Raw genomic sequence first — 20,441 nt, 5'->3', positions numbered from 1 at the left:
CTAGGCAAGCCCTCTACCACTGAGCTTCACACTCCCAGCCACATAATTAGAATTTTTAATTCAAATACCCTGTACTTAAACAGTCCTTGGACTGGTCATTGTACAAGACCTACACAATCTCCTGGGGCACACATATGACCTCCTGCCTGCACTCATCTCTGTCCACTGTCTCCTCCAATGCCAGGCTGACTCTGCCCCAGGGATTATTGTACTTGCAGTCTCCCCTGCCTTTCACTGTGCTAATACATAGCTCACTCCTTGCCTCCAACAGGTTCCCTGTTCAAGTGTTTCCTTCTCAGCCAGGCCTCCTATTGGAGCCCTATTTAAAACGGTAATCCAACAACAACTCTGGCGCGCTCTCTCTCTCTCTCTGTTTCATTCTTTTCTATGAATTATTGGGGATTGAACCCAGGGGTGCTCTACCACTGAGCCACCTCCCCAGCCCTTTTTATTTGGAGACAGGGTCTCACTACTTTGCTCAGCCCGGCCTCCAACTTGTATTCCTTCTGCCTCAGCTTCTTGAGGAGCTGGGATGACAGTTGTGCACCACCACGCAGGCCATTTTTCATTCTCCCTGGCACTTTTCACCCTTCAACAAATTCAGTAGTTTACTGATTTAGTCACTATTTATCTCACCCCCATCACACTCTGTAAGAGCAGGGATATTTGTCTCTTTTGTTTTCCAATGCATTTTTTTTTTTTAGTTGTCAATGAACCTTCCTTTTATTTATTTATATGCAGTGCTGAGAATTGAAGCCAGTGCCTCACACATACTAGGCAAGCGCTCTACCTCCGAGCCACAACCCCAGCCCCCAATGTATTCTTATTAGCTTAAGTAGTATGTGACACATAATAAATATCACAATTAGAAAAATTAATAGACTTTAGTAGAATGAATGAATGTCTGACTCTTTAAGTCTTGGATGTCCCTTAGTAAATCTTTACATAAATCCTGCTCTGCTTTTTAATGTTAATCATCACATTTTGTTGTTATTATGAGAGGAGCTTTTCCTACTATATTTTCTGAATAATCATTTCTAATACATATGACAATCTTAATAGGTATATATTGATTTTGTAACCGATTACCTATTGTTCCGTTACTACTTTTAATAGTTTCTTAGATGATTCTCTTTGGTTTTTTTAGGGGGACAATGATATAATATACAAAAAAATTATTTTTGACATTGTTTGTCAGTTATGGATAATGGTCATTTTTGCCTTATTTCAATCTTACCAGGAAAGTCTCTAAAATTAACAGAAAAGTGTGTGTGCTATTGACTTGAAATATTCTTCATGGTAATGAGAAATTATCGTTCTATTTCTGTTTTGTTCAGAGTTTTAAAAACTAGAAATTGATGTTGAATTTACCAAATGCCTTTTTGGCATCTATCTTTACGGTATTTTTGAACATATTTTTATATTATAAATGTAATGCCTTTGTGGTGGGGAATAAAGTGAGAAGTTTAAGAGTGATCTTTGTTTCCCTGCTCCAGTTTCAACCACTAGAAATAACTAATCTCTTGTGTATTTCCCCAGACTCTTTTATGTACATACAAATCTATATATGTATAATACATCTGAGTGTTTTTTTTTTCTAAAAGGGATCAAAGAGTATGTATTGTTCAGTAACTTGCTTTTTTTCTTTTAAAATACTGGACATCTTTTCATATTAGTACATCTACTTCATACTGCACATGGCTGCATACAATTTCACACTATGGTGATTATTTACCCAGTCCTGCCTTGATGACTATTTGTGACCAGGTTTTTATTTATTCTATTATAAATCCCTAAGTGAGCTGCACACCTCTACTTATATCCCTGTGCACTTGAACATGTACTTCCAATGCACTTTTCATCCTATTCCTGGTGAGTTTCTTGAAGGAGAAATAATTTTTTTTATATCATTAATTCCTATGACAATCTGCAGGTGTGAATTAAATCTTGCTTCTATACAATATTTTTAAACTGTATTTCCCTTATAATCTTGTTTTAACAAGTAAAAAAATCATAAAAATCACAAACCATTAAGATAAATAATAAGTACTTAATTTTGTAGTGTTTATATTAAATTTCTAAAATTAACATTTAACCACTATTAAGCCATTATTTTTCTCCATCCAAGTAAGATAAATGAAAGAAACAAGACCTTCCAAACTTCCCACCCTAAAAGGCAATGGAATTCAATTTTCCAAAATGGGTAATTGTCTTGGATAAGTAGTATTTTTATTCTCCAGTTATTTGCATATTTTGCAAGTGTAGAAAACTCAGGATTTATCATTTTTTTGCATATTCCATACTTTGCAGAAACCAACTTCAGATTTTTTATAAGAAGGCAAGGTGGAAGAATTAGCAGCAAATTCAATAAATTACAATTGTAAAACTTTATCATTGTGACTTACATATGAAAAACGCTCTAGAAATACCTTCCCAATTGTGTTTCCCACCAGGCAGTAATTGTTCTTTTTGGTTAATAGTAGAGAAAGTCTACTTTATTTTAATGGAATAAAAGAGAGGAAAGGCTGATAAACATTTTAGTGAGCTGGTTTTAATTGGAGTAGGACAGGTTTATTTTTCTTTTAAGGCTATTTAAGTCATCATGTCTCTCTCCCTGTTGGCCCTGGTGTCTTGTACAGGTTCCAAACGCTGTGAACTTCTGTACTGTGTCATCTGGCTCTATAATGTAAAAGGAGGGGGATGGAGCCCTCATCTTTAAAGTCTCCTGCAACTGTAACTCACCTGCTAATCCCCTTGTAAACTGTAGCATAAGAACCTTCACCCAGCTTCTCCAAGTTCAAGTAAGATGAGGCGGCCCCAAAAGGGAGGCTGTTCCTCTGCTTGAAAGGGGAGGGGTGAGAGGTGGAAAAGACAGAAAGATCAATTTTTTCTTTTATTTTATTTTTAGTGTTGATTCCCCTGTTCCCCCCCAGGGAGACAGTATTGTTGAAGCTACCTGGGAAGGCCTGCTCAGTAATTGTCCTGGAAGTTGAGGACCAGCTTCCCGGGACCAGCACACATTAAATTCTTCTAGATCAACGTCAGCGGTTCACTCACCCACTGAAAACCCTGCCTCAGATCCTCTTCCTGAAAAGAATCGCTATTACTCCGTGGCCTTTTACTCTCAAACTTCTGGGCACCAGCCCCCTGCACTCCCCTGGGGTGAAATGAAGTCATGCAGCTTGATGCTTCTTTTAGGTCTGTTAGCTAGAGAAAAAAGAAAGCGCAGGAGTAAAAATCTATGCAAAGTCAAGATTCAGCCGCTGCCAAAACCATCTTTTTTTAATTTACCCGATTCTCACCCTTAAGATGTTTTCTAAGGTTCTTCCTACACCCCCAAAAGGCACCTTTCTGAAAGTCAGATCCAAAAACAAAAAACAAAACAAAACGACCATAATGGTATCATCTGCAGAAATGCTGCAATCTTTCTTCACTTGAATACATTTACCTTTAATGCTTAGGTTAACCTGAATCTCCTTGATACATGTTTTTCGTTTTTTCTTTAACTCAGCCTCCTCTGCCCCACACACATCTGTGTAATTTATCACTTTAGAGGAATAGTCTTCTAGCATGACATGGCTAATAGATATGAGCTAATTACTGGAATTTTGAATCCACCACAAACCAATACTGCAGCCTGTCAGCTCTGCAATGTAGTACCTTAGAGATTTCAGGAGAAGAACCACTTTTTCCACTTCAAGTCAAGGGGAGTTTCGGGCAGCACAAAGTCAAGGATTATTTTTCCCTTTTGGTTTACAAGCACATCCCCACAATTGATAACTACAGCCATAAATTCTCTGTGACTTTAATAGAATTTTCTTTTTATGGGTTTCGACCTACCGCAGAAGGAATCAGACCTCTGCTTCGGAAAGGGAGCGTCGGTCTGAACTCCTTGGTTTATCAATAGAGAAAGATGCTCCTCCTGGGATACCAATACCTGGAATTCAGCCTCCATGGTCACAGGCTGACTCCTCCGGCTGCTGTGTGTCTCGCCTCCTTTGGAACGGTGATAGCAGCTGCACCCAGGCTGTAGACTCTTAGCACACAGCTCTTGACCCATAGTCTTTCAGGTTCAAGGAGAAAACCCACACTTGAACCTCTCCCCCTCTGCCTCTCCTGTCCTCTCTCACTCCCTTTTTGCCAGAGGTCAGCAGTGTGGAGCTTTCATATGACTCACATGAGGCTCTGCCTGGAGCAGCCTCATGACTTCAGCAGTTTCTCCATCTCAGTGCAAGTAGCTCGACATCAGAAAGGCGGCTGCTTGCATTCATATATGCACAACGAAAACAAGGCAGCTCTAGTATGAGATAGAATAAAATTGGGCACAGTTAAAGTTCTTCTTCCAGCCACAAGTTAGTGCTGTTTGTATGCATACTTTTTCTGAATTCACATTGCTTATCCATGTGATGATATTTATAAGATATCATGGATAATGACATTGATATTTAGTAGGCTTTCCTGGCACTAAAGCAAATACACTGAGGAAGTTTTTTCTCCCTGCCTTTCATCTGAAAGCATTTTGGTTTTCCGACTTTTAAAACAAAATTGCAATACAGCCAATGTTTAGTGGTCAAAAAAAACCATAGAATGAGAAGAGGAGGAAAGCTGAGGATGTCTACTTCATCTCTTTGCCTCCGAGCAACAGTGTATCTAACAGTCCTAGATGGGTAGTCATTCATTCATTTATTCCATCACGGTGTAATGAGCACCAGTGTTGTTCTTACTGTACAGGTAAGGATGTAAGCCAATGGTAAAGAGACACGAATTTGCATAAAACATCTTCTTCCCTCTTTCTCTCCTTCTTTCTCCCTTTTCTTCTTCCCACATAAATATAATACTTATTATATGTAAGTACTATGTTAATATTGACATGACCAGGAATCTGGCGCAAACTGTTTTATATCCTTCAGTTTTTGAACAAAACTTTTTTTATAATTTATTTTTATGTTTTTGTTTGTTTGTTTGTGAGAAATTGAACCCAGGGGCACTTCAGTGCTGAGTTACATCCCTCGTCTTTTTTATTTTTTATTTTTGAGGCAGTGTCTCACTAAGTTGCTGAGGGTCTTGCTTAGTTGCCCAGGATCCCCTCAAACTTACAATCTTCCTGTCTCAGACTCCTGAGTTGCTGGGATTATAGGTGTGTGCCACTGTGCCCAGGTGAACAGAATTTTTTTCTGTGACAGACGCTTAAGATTCTTGCTACTATAATGTACCACTCACAGAATGATACAGAAAAGTCACAAATACACACACACACACACATGCACACATGCACACATGCACACGTGCCCACATGTGTGTTCGAGTCATGTCTAATGTCACAATAATATTTATGGATATTTGATATCTGAACCTCACAATACAATACTTTTTTAAAAAAACTTTCTGATAATTCATTTATGAACATGTATTTAAGCTTTATTTCAAAAAAGAATCAATTCAAAGATTCATATTTCATAAAAAGGAGACTAATTTCACTAATATACAAAAATATTTTTAAAATAGTCTTGAAAAACTATTAAACTTTTAACCAACAATCAATTAACAAAGAACAAAAAGCTAATTTTTCAGAATATTTAATTCCACTAGAATTTATCAAAATGTTTTTATTTTTTATTTTTGAGGCAGTGCCTCACTAAGTTGCTGAGGGTCTTGCTTAGTTGCCCAAAATAAAATACATTTTATTAGAAATGCCAATTTCTTCCTAAAGGGAGATTATGCATTTTATCAAATAAAAGTTATATTCTAGAACAGGTGTAGGATAAATTTTTTTTACCTTTCTCTAATTATCCTAAGCTTTAGAATTTTAAAATGATCATTATTATTATTAGTCAAGGGAATTAGGCATAAAGTAACAAGTATACTAGAATAGAATAGTCTGATTTATTTTGTTTGTTTGTTTATTGCCACTGCAGATTAAACCCAGGAGGTACTTTGTCTCTGAGCTGCATCCCAACCCTTTTTATTTTCATTTTTTCTGAGACATACTCTCATTAAGTTGCTGAGGCTTGCCTTGAACTTGCATTCCTGCCGCAAACCAACCTCCTGAGACGCTGGGATTACAGGCATGCACAACTGCACTGGGCTAGCCTGATATTTTAAAGATTAAAATTGCTGTTTAGATACTAGAATGGGCTACTGAGGAGAAATTGTGAAATATTCTTCAGAATTTTAAAAAATTAAATAATTTATGGTCTTGCTTAAAGTTAAGAAAAATATCAGATAAATTCTTAAGGTGTTTTCTAGCTTTGTGTCCAAAACAATAATTTTTGTTACCAAAGATGTCTGAATAAGGACAGAAGACTTAGATGATAATCTCTTTTTGAATTCTGCTTCAGACCCAGTTCATGCACCACTCCAGGTCAACTTGGCTGCCCTGCTTTTTTGCAGTCTGACTAGTTTTCCAATGGGAGAAGCCATTCTTGTCTGGAGAAGAATGTCTATTACTGCCATTACCTCTTGCTTTTGTAAAACAAGAGCCCCCACACATGAGGCTGACTGACAGGGAGAGACCCCTGGGCCTGCCCACCATCCCAAATGGACTAACAGAGACTCTGGCTTCAGCAAAGTCCCACAAGGGCCAGCTCACACAATTAGGAAATGCAGGAAGGCTCCTGGAGCACACTTCCACCATTATGAAACCAGCAAGAATTGGGCAACTCAGAAACCAGCTCCATTCATTTGCTTTCTCCTTTCCCCTCACCTTTCTTGGGATTGCATATGTCACCTATTCCTCCTACCTTTTTTTTTTCCAGGCTTTGTTTTCAAGGAATTATGTCAAGAAAAATGCCAGCCATTTTAAAATTAGCAGTAAAATCATATTATTGACAAATTCAGGTTAGCTTCTCCACTCATTCCATTTTTTTGAGTTTTTTTTTTCTTTTGCAAGTGATGTGAAATTGAACTACCATATTTAACTAGGAGTATGTGTTTTTTTTTCCCCTTTTGTGTATGTGTGTGTGTGTGTGTGTGTGTGTGTTCTATCTTTATTAAATTTAGCCAAAATAGTGGGAATTATGATTTAATTATAACTTTCTAGGATATGTAGATTACCATAGATATTCAACAGATAATAACATGAGAAACATATAAAATTTGTATTAGAAACATTAAAAATATTTCATATACATCTACACAGTGGGATAATATGCAACTAAAAAAATGGAGTGAGATCTTTATATAATGACATAGAGTGATCACCAAAATATTTTAAGTGAAAAAATAAAATGCAGAACAATGTTTATAGTGTGTTGTTACATTTTGTAGCAAAAAAAAAAAATTAGGGGAAATAAAATGTAGTTAAATCTTACCAATAGTAGCAATATTACCATTATTTTTATTTTGTTGTCTATTGTAAGGGAGAAGTAATTTCTTTTCTTATCTATTGCTTAACTTCATGGTTGAGATCTCTATAATGAATAGATTAACAAGAGAAAATCATACAGATTTATTTAATGTAAGTTTATGTGACATGGGAGACATACATGACACACATGAAGACTCAAAGAAACAGGGAAGCCTGTATATTTTTATTCTAAGTTTGATGAAGTAGATAGTTGGGAAGAAATATGACTGGAAGATAAAAGGGTCTGATTTTATGGTTAATAAACTGGGGAGAACTTAGCAAAACCTGTTTTTTCAGATTCTTCTTGGCATCTCTGTGTCTTTAAAGATAGGGATGTTCCCTTCCTCTGGGTAGAGAGTGGTAATCCCTAGAATTAAGTATTATAACCCATTTTAGAGAAAAGTCAGCTAGGTTTAATGGCCTGCTTTAGGAGAGAAGAGGAAGAGGAAAGTAAGAGAAAGCTTTCTGCTTCTGCTGTTTTTTCACTTATCAAGGTGCCATATTGTGGGTTAATACAGGCTGAACCCCATCACTTTTATGTGTATCTAAGGCTAAAACAAATAAACAAATATGCTAATATCATTAGAAATCCAACTCTTCAGTGTAAGAGAAAATAGACATAAATATTAAATCAAGGAAAACTTACGTGAACTTAAATTGGACTTGGAAACATATACTTATGTTTCTTATTCCTTTAACAAAAAAGAAAAGCCCTGGGGGCTAGGGATGTCACTCAGTGATGCTTAGCATGTACAGGCCTTGGGTTCAATCCCAAGCACCTAAGGGGGAAGCCAAAAGCTCTGTCAATCAAAAAGACCTAGGAACAACAACACAATAGAAATGAGTAATCTTAAGTTCAATTTAGAGACCCTAATGGTCTCTAAATACCATTTTTTTTCCCCTCTAAAAAGAACTAAACATCCATGGAGAAATCATGGATTCTAGGTCTAGAGTACAAATTCCACAGGATAAGATGGGTATCTGACTAGCTAGAAAGCAAGAAAATTATCAAGAAAGATGTCTCAGGCTTATGTAAGCTGACAGGAGCCTTGTTAAAAGGACACAGCAACCAACCTGAAAGGGACCCCCCATTGTCTTAAGGTGGAACAAATTAAGTGTCAAACAGAACAACAACAAGGAGTGCATAAAATCGAGAACTGCAGACTAATTCTTAAAAAAAACAAAAAAGTTGTCACTTGGAGGTTTCTAGTATACAAACATTACTCAGAATATCAATTAATTTTTTTAAAAAGAAAAAAACAAGTATTTAAAAAATATTTTTGCAAATTATTTTTCCAGATTTATCAAATTGCTAATGAGGGGAAAGTCCTCATAGAATTCCAGCTAGTAAATGTAGTAGAAAGAATAAAAAGAGAAAGTCACTATCATGCAATCCTTAATGCAATGGTAGATCTAATCAGTCATCAGTGAATGCTGAAAGCCTGAGATAAAAGACTGATGAGGAACGTTGTCATGAAATCAGCTGAGCCCACTGATCAGTCATGTGTTTAAGGTTTTTCTGAATAAAAAGAAGAACATTATTTTTAAAAACACATTCTTGAAAAATCCATACCTTTTGATTGTTTATTTATATTCCTGTCTATTTCCAAAAAAGGATGGGTAAACTGGGCATGGTGGTGCACGGCTATAATCCCAGCAACTCAGGGCTGAGGATGTGGCTCAAGCGGTAGCACACTGGCCTGGCATGCGTGCGGCCAGGGTTCGATCCTTAGCACCACATACAAACAAAGATGTTGTGTCTGCCAATAACTAAAAAATAAACATATAAAAAAAATTCTCTCAAATCCCAGCAACTCAAGAGATTGAGGCAGGAGGATCACAAATTCAAGTCCAATCTCAACATTTTAGGGAGAACTTGTCTCAAAATAAAAAATACAAAAGGCTGGCGATGTAGCTCAGTGGTAAAGCACCCCTGGGTTCAATCCCTGGTATCAAACAAACAACAACAACAAAAAGGCAGGTAGGCCTTTATAAAAATATAGCAATCATCATTATCATCACAGCTACTATGTCCATGCTTGATCTGGGGCAAACTACATGCTGCATGGAGATTGATCATCACTATGCCATGACGATGAGGTAAGTACCATTACTATCCCCATTTAATCATTAGGGGAAATAAATCTTAATGAGTTCAAGTAGCCTTTTCATAAGGTAACTAAACGAGCAAGTACCAAAAAAATATTTATAAAGTTCCCCAAAGATTACATACCAAATTTCACAAATCTCATTTAATGGGAGATGCTAATAAATTATATTTGCACAAAGAGCATGAAATCTCTTTAGTTTGGATGTACTCATCAGTTATGAGGGCTAAATTAAGATAAGTCATTTTATTCAAATATAATATTCAATTCAAAATATAATACTTACCAACAATAAGTAAGTGACTGTAGTTCATTAATCAGGGGCATATGTCATCATCTTTGGTAAAATACATATCTTTCTGAAAAATAAAAGCTACAAAATATAATTTCTTAAATCACCCTTCTTCCTGTAGTACTTTAACTTGTAACTGTCACATGTTGATAGTGCTGTCTGATGACAATAAGCAGAACTGCAAGCACATGGCATGTAGGCTTTCCTTTGTATCTTTACATGCATATATTGTTGTTTTCCACCCCACATTATTATTGCATGGTAGTGTGTTATTTGTTTACTAGTACTTAATTTTCACTTTGAAGTAGACATTCTAAACATGCTGTCTTCTATTTCCGCTGATTTTAAGACAGTAATGTTCAAAACTGGTGACTTAGTTATTGGAAAAGAATGTGGAGCAAGATGGCCATATTTCCAGATTTTAAGAATTCTTACTGACTTAAGAAGGTAATTTCTGAAGCCCTGGGAATTTCTGTGCACAAATGCCAAATGTCCCAGTTACTGTGCTTAGTTTTCTAGTTTTAAATTCCATATGTAACTCAGTGATAGAGGGCTTAGCTAGCATATCCAAAGTCCTTGGTACAATCCCTAACACCAAAAAGAAAAGAAAAAAAAAATCTATGTTCCTTGCCCTCCTAGTAGACTCCTACCTCTTATTCAGGCTTTTCCCACATCCTGGCCTTCACTTCTGAAAGCACAGTTTACCTGTTGTGGATCAAAACTCTTAATGATAAATGGAATGCTCAAGGATGCCAAGTAATTCCATATGTGTAGTCCCACACTCTGAAACACCTGGAAAGGAATTATAGGTTTAAAGCAAAACATTTCACAGGCAAGTAGAGAAATCTAATTGCAAGGTGTTTCTGTGATAGAATGGCTTGTAAAACTATAAATGCAATTATACTAAACAATAGACCTAAAAAAAGGACCCATTGTCTAAAATTGTTGGGAATAGCTGTAGATGTAGGGAAAGAGGAAGACTTCCTATTTCTAGTCTTAAGTGAAAAAGAAAACAGTGTTTCTATACACCAGATATTTTCTTGGTTGTTCTTTGCATGTGTATGTTTATTTTAATTTCATTTCCTTATTTATTTATTTTTATTTTGCAGTTCTGAGTATCAAACCCAGAACTTTGTACTAGGCAAGTATTCTACCCCTGAGCTACATCCCCAGCACTGTTTTAATTTCTTGAGCCTGAATGGACAAAGGAGATATTCCAGAAACGAATTAATAATTTGGTCCCTATTGAAATGAGAGAAACCAGTGCTATATTTAATTTTCCGCTTTCAATTTAACAGCTCAAGTTTTTAAAAAGAATGAGTCAATGCTCTTTTTATAAACAACATATTTGTAAATACAGCATAGTCAGCTCCCTTGGTAAGCCAATTTGAAACATACGTAAGTCCAACTCTTCTGGCTATGGGTAGAGGGGGAAAATCAACATTAATAAAGAAAATACCCAGTTTTCTTGTATGTTCTTATAACAATTCTGTGATCACAGAGATTCTGCACTAACTTGACTGAAAGCCTAAGGTGTAATCTTCCCCTTAGAAACTGTTAGGATGGCTAAGATGCCAGGGTAAGGGTCCCTGATAATTGGTGCATGCTGTGACAAGTGCAGAGCAAGTCCTTTCTTTCTGGTTGCTGTGGATTGTGTACACAGGTTGACCTCTATGTGGTGCTAGCCAGATCCTAGGAATTTATATTTTTCCTGTATTAACCTGTGTGAGTAGGTGTCAACTTATGGGAACAAAGACTGATTAGAAATTTTGGGACAGTTTCAGTTTTCACTTGAATTTGTTCTTAACACAAGTATCTGGTTCTATAAAAGGGATCCCAATAAAATATTTCAAAGCAAAAACCAAAAACTTCCAGGCGCAATGGTGCATGCCTGTAATTCCAGCGACTCAAGGCTGAGACAGGAGGATCACAATTTCAAGGCCAGCCTGGGCAATTTTGTGAGATTCTGTCTCAAAATAAAAAGGGCTAGGCATGTAGCTGATTGGTAAAGCATCCCTGGTCTCAATCCCTAGTACCAGGAAAAAAAAATTGTGGTCAAAAGTATTAAATAATTTGCCCTAAAGTCAAACTAGCCAGAAGTGGTAGAACCAGGATGTGAATCAAGACAGGCCAGCTCCTAAGTCAATACTTGTAAGCTGCTTGACCATTTTCCTGTCTGATACAATTTAAGACTGTCCACTCATACCCAAAGAGTGTTCATGTCTGTGCTTGTTTCTTCCTTAATTAGACATTGCCACTAAATACATCTACCATTTTTTAATCTATTCTAAACAATATCTTCATATATATCTCATCTCATTTAATTTGGCAATGTATTTATTCCCTTCATTTTAAATGAGGAAATGGGTTCATTCATGTTTTTTTAGACTGTAACTGTCAGAATTAGAATTTTAAACCCAATGGTCTTGATTCTAGTCTCTTGCCTCCACACAATGGGCACTCAGGTTCTGTGAGCAAGCACCCTTTTCCAACACTGTGAGTTGGTCAACTTAGCATACCTATGTGGAACGGAATTTTGCTCCTTGTACTCAGAATGGTACCCAACCCATGTGAAAAAAACTTCCTTTCTGAAATAGGGATCTTGAACTCCATGGGCTCTCTTTCTGCCAGTCCCTTTAGTCAATGTCCAATTAAAACAGTTTGTCCACTACATATGTGCTCAGTCTGTGTCTAAAGAATAATGATACCTGGGCTGGGGGTGCAGGTCAGTGGTAGAGGGCTTACCTCGTCTTGATGGGTTTGACTCTGAGCACTACAAAGAAAAAAAAAATAATGATACCTTTGTCCAACTAGTTACTGTTAATTTCTCTGAATGCGTTAAAATGCTCCAATTACCTCTAACACTGTCCTGAAGTTTCTTCTATGTCAGGGTAAAATGATCTAGCTGGAAACATCCTTTTGTCACAGTGAAGTTCAGAGCACTCTGCAGTTTAAAAGCAGTGGTTTTAGGAATGTTTGAAAAACATCTACTGAAAGTTATTTCTACTTTAAAATAGGTACTTACTGTGTCTACATAAATGCAAATAAATGCATGTTACAATATCCTGACTTGTAAATTTCTGATATTCACTAATTGTGGGTCAGATCTCTGAGCCTCTCTCTCCTCATCTCCATTCCCAGGGCTCCTGAGGCACCCTGGCCAAGTCCAAGTGAAGACAGTCTTGTTCCAACAGCACCACTCTGTGGCCAGGGTGAAGAACTGACTAAAAACTCTTCCTACTCAACTTTTTCCTCAGACATTGTGCTTCAAATCCCAGTCTCTCCACCCACCCCAACTTTCCCTGGATTTAGCTACCCATAGCCAAGTTGATTCCACCTCAGGCAATCGTTTTTCACACTTGTATACATCCTTTTTAAGGAATATTTCTTCTTCTTCCTACCAAGCTGCTTCAAATCTTTTCTTATTCCTCCAAATGCCTTTATCAACATATGTAAACCTGGCAGCTACTAGAGCCAGGCCACCCACTCTTGGCCCCCATGCTTAGAAATGTGGAAGAGTTAATCATGACTTTTTTTGTTTGTTTGTTTTTAGTACTGGGATTGAACCCAGGGGTGGTCTACCACTGAGCCACCCTCCTGGTTTATTTTGAAACAGAGTCTCATTATGTTGCTTCAGTCCTCTCCTGAAGCTGAGGCTGTCCTGCTTGAGCCTCCAGAACTGCTGGGATTACAGGTATGCGCTACCATGCCTGACACTAACCATGATTTTTAAAGTTGAGCATTTCAAAACCTTATTCAAACTGCTTAGGCTACTTGGACTTCAGAAATACTGTCATCTTTCCCTGTTCCTAGCCCCCAGTACCTGTTAAGCTTCTTTAACAACCAGGGAGGGAGACACAGACCCACAATAAGAAAAGATAGCACTGTGTGTTTGGGGGTGGGGGAGGCGGGCAGACAGAAAGAGAGAAGGGAAAGAGTGCAAGAAAACAAGAAAGGGAGAAAGAAAAAAAGAAAGAAAGAGAGGAAAGGAAGGAGGGAAGAAGAAAGAAAGGAAAAGAGTGAGGGTGAGAAACAAGGGGCACCAAAACCCACTCAGTAATAAAAGTAATAAATAAATAATTGTGTGATGCAGTATTTCTAAAAATTAAGCTAAAAATACATAAACATTCCTGATGAACAAAATACAGTATCTGAGGGGCTGGGGAGATAGCTCAGTTGGTAGAGTGCTTGCCTCACATGCACAAGGCCCTGGGTTCAATCCCCAGCACCACACACACACACAAAAAAAGAGATTAAAAAAATAATATAATATCTGGGGGTTTGAGTTGTGACTCAGTGGTAGAGCACTTGCTTGGCATGTGTGAGGCACTGGGTTTGATTCTCAGTACCACATAAAAATAAATAAATAAAGGTCTATTAACAACCCAATAAAATGTTTTTAAAAAAATACAGTATCTGAATTTTAAATATAAACAGGTGGCCGATTTCAAAACCCATGTGATTATGCAAAGGGAACATCCTTTCCAATCCTGAGCCAGGGGTTTGCAGGCTGCTGGACACCTGGTGCACCCACTGTCCCCCTACCACTCTAACATCATCACAATCCCCCACCACAGGGCAGGTTTATGAGAGTTGATAGTAGTATGAGAATATATGGACATCGTGGGGCCTTATGTATAGACATTTTTCTAAATTGTAGAACTTTTGTTGTCTTTTTCCACTTGATTCAAAATAAAGGAGGATGCCGGGAGTGGTGTTGTTAATCCCAGGGACCCAAGAAACTGAGATAGAAGGATCACAAGTTTGAGGCCTCAAAATAAAAAGGATTGGGGGTCATAGCTCAGTGGTAGAACACCCCTAGGATCAATCTCCATTAACCTCCCTGCAAAATCTGGGGAAAGGATACCTGTTCTGTTAGGGCACATTTTCTCTTCTGCTTCAGGCCCCAATGTGGCTGGATAGGACTCTGCTCTCTGCTTGTACATCCTTGCTTCTCTTCCCTCCTCAACTGCACCACCTCCCAGAAACTCTTCACTGTCCCTTAAAATCTGCTTTTCTACAAGGACCAGCATTCATGAAAAATGACTCACTCAAAACCAAACAATTTTTCTTCTTGTTTCTTTAACTACAAAATATTGCAAAAGTATTGTTTTCATAAAGGAGTGACATCATAAATAATATTATAACCACAAATAACATTTATAAGTTAACAGAAATTAAATATTTATTTACCTCACTGTACCTATGATTTTCTTTTTTGGTCCTGGGGATTGAATCCAGAACCTTGAATATGCTAGGTAAGCACTTTACCACCAAGCTACTCCTCAAGTTCCTTACTATTTATATGGGAAAATGTGTTCTATGTTTTAAATAATTCTCTTGCAAAATCTTTCTTTCTTGTTTTTTATTTTTATTTTTTGTAGATTGGGAACCTAATGCTTTTTAAAAAATATTTCAGAAAAATGTACATGCTATACATTGTAACACATCAACAACAACAAAAGAAGTTCTTTAGCCCCAAACTAGTAAAACAACCACCCCCCCAAAAAAAGCAACTTGTAATGCTAAGTTTGAGATCAAAATGCCAAGATATATAAATAGAATAGATTTTGTCAACAAAACTGAGACAATAAGAAATAATTGTAGCAGTGTTATGCACATACTATATAAAGTAATTCAGATTTAAAAGAAGTTTTATTTAAACATGGATATTTAAATATTATTTAAATATTTATTTATATTATTTAAATATTAAGCATATTGTTATTTAAATATGCTTCCTGTAGTCGGTGTGTGGCACACTCCTGTAATCCCAGCTATTCAGGAGGCAGAGGCATGAGGATCACAAGTTCAAGACCAATCTGGGCAATTTTGCAAGATCCTATCTCAGAATAAAAAGGACAAGGGATGTGACGCAGTGGTAGCGCACACTCCTGGGTTCAATTCCCAGTACCACACCAAAAAAAAAAAGCTGCTCTAATATCTAATTACTTACCTGTCATAATATAGGATTTATGAGTATGCGTCTCAACTATCCTCATATAGCATGTGCTTCCATTCTAAAAATAACAAGTTAGCATCTGCTTACCTACATCTGGTGATTAGTCATTCAATCCACTAATTATTTTTTGGTATGAGATGAGTGGAAGCGTTTCTATTTAAATCATCCCCCGAATTACCACATGTCATCTGCAGGTATTTGTTCCTCATTTTGGCCAATATCTTGCATGAAGTTCTGCCATACAGTAAAATGCTCCCAGATGTCAGTGAGAGGTGGGTGCCCCCATCCAAAATTTCAGCCAAATCTCATGTGTCATCCATTTGTCAGTCCTCCAGAGAACCACTCAGATGTGTCTTATTCTGTGCTCATACTGCTCTGTCCCCAGTTCAAGGCATCACCATTTCTCATCTGGCCTAATGCAAGAACCTACTGCGTCTCTCTGCTTCCATTCTAATCCTCCTGTATCTATTCACCCCAAATAAACTTAAACAAGAAACTATTTGTATTAGGACTTAGCCCTTAACTAAGCATCTATTTAATATTCTGTGTAAATAAATGGGACATATACTTGGAGCATGAGCCAGAATCAACTTTTTAAAATTTGGATCAGATCAAATCATTCTCCTCCTTATAACTTTCTCAGGGCTGGGGATGTAGCACAGTGGTCAAGTCCTTGCCTATTATGCCCAAGGTCCTGGGATGAGAGCAGGGGAAGAAAACTTTCTCATGCATTTTGAACAAAATACAAACTCATACAATGGTTTACCAACATTTCCATCGTCATTACAAGTTCATTTTCTACTCTTCTTCCCTTTCACCCATTCTCTGCTAATTTGGCCTTCTTTCTGTTTCTCAAACACAGGTCACTTGTTCCCTCAGAGAACCCAGAGGGAGCCTGGGCTAGGGCCTCCTCATCTTCTCTGTCTCTAGAAGAATGTCTCAGAGCTCAGGCCTCAGGTTGCTTTTCTTTTTCAATGACTTCTCAAGTTATATCTCTAGCCTGGATTTTTCTCTCAACAAGATCATCTCCTCAACTGTCTATTTGATATGTCCATTCAGATGTCTAATAACAATACAAAATATATGACATATCCAGTTCTGATATCCAACCTCACTACCTCCCCAAGAATACTGTTTTCCCAGTCTTTCCTATCTCAGTATTAAATAAAAATTATAGGAAGCCTTGTTTGGAACAGGCTTCTCTACTAGAACCTAAACGACCAGGATAGAAATCAAAATGGACTTATTGACCTTATATTTCCACATCACCAATCTGAAAATAAACTGTTTATCTAAACTTCAGAGAAATCAGCATTAGAGAGATAAAAGCTGAATTTCCTAATAGTTCATAATAGTAAAGTTAAGCTTTACACAAAAGAAATGCCTCAAAATAACCTGATATTAACTAGTCAGTTATTTTTCTATTTTGTCTCTGCCTCGAAAGGAAGTAACTTGAAATGAGCAGCCTACTTTGTCTTCTTTGTTGCTGCTTTTTTCAACCTTTATCTTTCTATAATACCAAGCTGGTACTACTCAGTACCCTGGAACACTTATTCTACTTATGGAATACAATGTTGCCTAACTCTAGAATCAAAAATAAAGCCAATTAAGATCTTTAAACCATCCTTCTTGACCTTTTGGGGAAGATCAAGTGTAGTATCTGTTCTTATCAATTTACAACTCGCTATCTGATATTTCCTCTATATGAGGACAACATAGTTAATGGATTTTTGAAGAAGGGAAAGGGAACAGAAGGTTTCTCCATCCACTCTATGCATCCACCTGGTACTGCAGTACTTTTAGGAACAGGGCAACAAAAAGAAGAAGAGGAAGAAGAAAAAGAAAAGGAGGAGGAGGAAGGGAAAAGGAAAGAGGAGGAGGAGGAGATTTTAAAATAAGTTGTTGCAATTTTGTCATTTAACATAATAAATGATGGCTCATTTTTACCAAAAACTCAGGTCTTAAGTCCTTTCTTTCTCTCAAAGCTTGTAATTAATCCATGAACAAATAGTGTAGCCCCTACCTTCAAATTATATCCAGAATCTAACTCCTTTCAATAAGTAACAGAAATGAGCAGTGGGAACATGAGGTTCAAGGGACAATTCTGTAAATTGGGCCAAGCGAGTTGACTGACCCCAACATATTTTCCTTTAAAAAGCAATTTATGTGCAGCCCTGCCTAGTATAATTCAATAGGATATATTACATTTTTTAGCAAACAACTCTTATCTTCAGGCGATATACAGATCCCCAAACTCCTCTCTACTGATAAGAAAAGCACAAGTTACCCTAAAGGAGAAGGGTGACTTTTGTGACCTTTACACCAACCAGATTTCAGAATTCAAGGAGAGATGAACATAACAACCAGTTAATGTGACTCAGAGTTGCCTTGGATTTTTGGCATGCCATCATAATAATAAGATCTCTCTTCCATGGGGTAAGGCCCTGTGAAGTGGGGACTTGACAGTCTGATGCAATCCTGCTATCAGTCGGAAGTCAAGAGGTGACCTGGGTGGGACTCTCTGGAAATTTCCCTCAGCCCCACCCCCACCAATAAATCTGGAGGGTAGGAGGGGTGCACCATTCTTTTCCTCTCTGAGAGGACCTACTCTCTCTCTTGAGAGTGTCATTTTTGTCCCTTTTCCTATCCCTCATGGCTATTACTCTGAGCGATACATCTGAAATCTTTCTGGTATAATTATAAGAACCAGTAACTGAGGACCCCCATGATTGCCTTGGCTTTACTGCAGGCCCTTGCTCTGTAATACATTTTTTTTTTTGTACTAGGAATTGAACCCAGGGGCCTTAATCACTGAACCACATCCCCAGTCCTTTTTTAAAATATTTTATTTAGAGACAGGGTCTTGCTAAATTGCTTAGGGCCTTCCAAATTGCTGAGGCCCTAAATGGCTTTGAACTTGAGATCCTCCTGCCTAAGCCCCTGGGGATTATAGGTGTGTACCACCATCAATGGCTCTGTAACACTTTGACCTTCTCCTCCATTGCCACTCAGGGTTAAGCCATAGTGACTGTTTGCCTCAGCTATTCTAATGGTCTCTCACTGATGTCCCTGCTTCCACTTATTCACTCTATTCTTCACTCTCCGTTTGGTAGAAGAGCTATCCTTCTGAAAAAGGAAGCCAGTCATGTGAGGTGGTGCACACCTGTAATCCCAGCAGCTTGGGAGGCTGAGGCAGGAGGATCATGAGTTCAAAGCCTGCCCCCAGCAAAAGCAAGGCACTAAGCAACTCAGTGAGACCCTGTCTCTAAATAAAATACAAAAAGGGATGGAGATGTGGCTCAGTGGTCAAGTGCCCCTGAGTTTAATCCCCAGTACCACCCCTGCTCAAAAAAAAAAAAAAAAAAAAAGAAAAGAAAAGAAAGCCAGCCTCTAACACCATCTGCTCAAAGCCCTCTAAGAGTCAGGAACATCAGATAAACCCATAGACCCAAATGATTGCCTCACTACCACATCATTGTCAACCTGATCTTATCTCATACCTTTCTATTCTTTTTTCATTTATCTTTAGCCTCATTCAGACCCTTTGAACCTTTATCATGCATCTCTAACAGTACTGCCCTCCCTGCCTTTGCAATCACTTGCTCCCTTTGCCTGGAGTGTCAGGTGTCCACAGGTTCAAGCTCTCACTTCCTTACATGTCTCTTTTTAGATGTTGTCTCCTTCTCCTTCTCCTTCTCCTTCTCCTTCTCCTTCTCCTTCTTCTTCTTCTTCACTGGGGATTGAACCCAGGGGCACTTAACCACTGAGCCACATCCCCAGCCCTTTTTGAATTTTATTTAGAGACAGTGTCTCAGTTGCTGAGGCTGGCTTTGAACTCTCGATCCTCCTGCCTCAGCCTCCCCAGCCACTAGGATTACAGGCGTGCACCACCACTCAGATGTCTTCTTAAAAGAAAGCTTTTTACTTTATAAAAAGCAGCACCCTTTCCCTTCTATCTCTATACCTTTTTAATAACAACAACATCACATAGAGCATAGAACATATAGCATTCGCTATATGCCAGGTATCATTGTAAGCACTTCACAGATAGTAAATCATCTAATCCTCACATCACCCTATATAGACAATGTTACTATTCCCGTTTTATGGATGAAGAAACTAAGGCATACAGACATTAAATAACTTGCTCCAAAGTTACAAAACCAAGTGATGGAATTGAAATTTGAATGCATGCTCTCTGGCTCCTACATGTTCTTTTTATTTATTGTCCTATTTTTTAATAGCTATAGTCACTACCTATTTTATATTTATTATCTCACAGTTTTATCACTTGTTTCAGCATAATCAATCATCCCAAACTTAGTGGCTTAAAGCAATAACTTATCATTCCTCAGGAATTTGTCAGGAATTCAGGCAAGGCTTGACTAGGCTGATTTCTGACCTACTTTGCCTTGGCCCATCTTACTCACCTGCATTCTTTAGGTGACTGAGTTGGCTGGAAGGTCTCAGAAAGCTACACTCTGGCACCTCAGTGTTCCTGAATGTGGCTTCTGTCTTCACATTGTTTCTTATTGGCCCGTGCTATGGCTGAAGCTTTAGAACATAGCAGTTGGCTTCTCAGCGAGGATGTGAAAGTTGCCAGTTTACTTAAACTCTTGATCCAGAAATCCTATAACTTAATTTCTATTGCAATATATCAGTTAAAATGAAATTGCCAGGGGCTGGGGCTGTAGCTCACTGGCAGAGCACTTGCCTAGCATGCGTGAGGCACTG

At 37.9% G+C, this 20,441-nt stretch overlaps 1 protein-coding gene and 1 non-coding gene across 4 annotated transcripts in view; one reads left to right on the top strand and one right to left on the bottom strand.

Annotated features, from left to right (window-relative positions):
• Cdk15 (cyclin dependent kinase 15) overlaps nucleotides 1–4,294 on the bottom strand; it is a 91,857-nt gene extending 87,563 nt beyond the window's left edge. The window contains exons 1-3 of one of the 3 annotated variants that reach the window (XM_040294710.2): nucleotides 3,938–4,294; nucleotides 3,058–3,207; nucleotides 2,743–2,840 (exon numbers count right to left, since the gene is read on the bottom strand). In XM_040294710.2, coding sequence (XP_040150644.2) covers nucleotides 2,743–2,840; nucleotides 3,058–3,207; nucleotides 3,938–4,060 — 371 coding nt within the window. In that variant the 5' untranslated portion in view covers nucleotides 4,061–4,294. The other 2 variants (XM_005338911.4, XM_040294713.2) reach the window with 2 other exon arrangements.
• Nucleotides 4,295–17,328: 13,034 nt separating this feature from the next.
• LOC120883833 (U2 spliceosomal RNA) lies at nucleotides 17,329–17,526 on the top strand. The gene has a single exon (XR_005726023.2). It is a non-coding gene; the product is annotated as a U2 spliceosomal RNA (small nuclear RNA).
• The last annotated feature ends 2,915 nt before the right edge of the window (nucleotides 17,527–20,441 follow it).

This window comes from Ictidomys tridecemlineatus, chromosome 7 (genome assembly GCF_052094955.1).
Source record: "Ictidomys tridecemlineatus isolate mIctTri1 chromosome 7, mIctTri1.hap1, whole genome shotgun sequence".
Classification (NCBI taxonomy): Eukaryota; Metazoa; Chordata; class Mammalia; order Rodentia; family Sciuridae; genus Ictidomys; species Ictidomys tridecemlineatus.
Note: the sequence above shows the minus strand (reverse complement) of the source record. Positions and strands in the feature narration are given on the sequence as shown.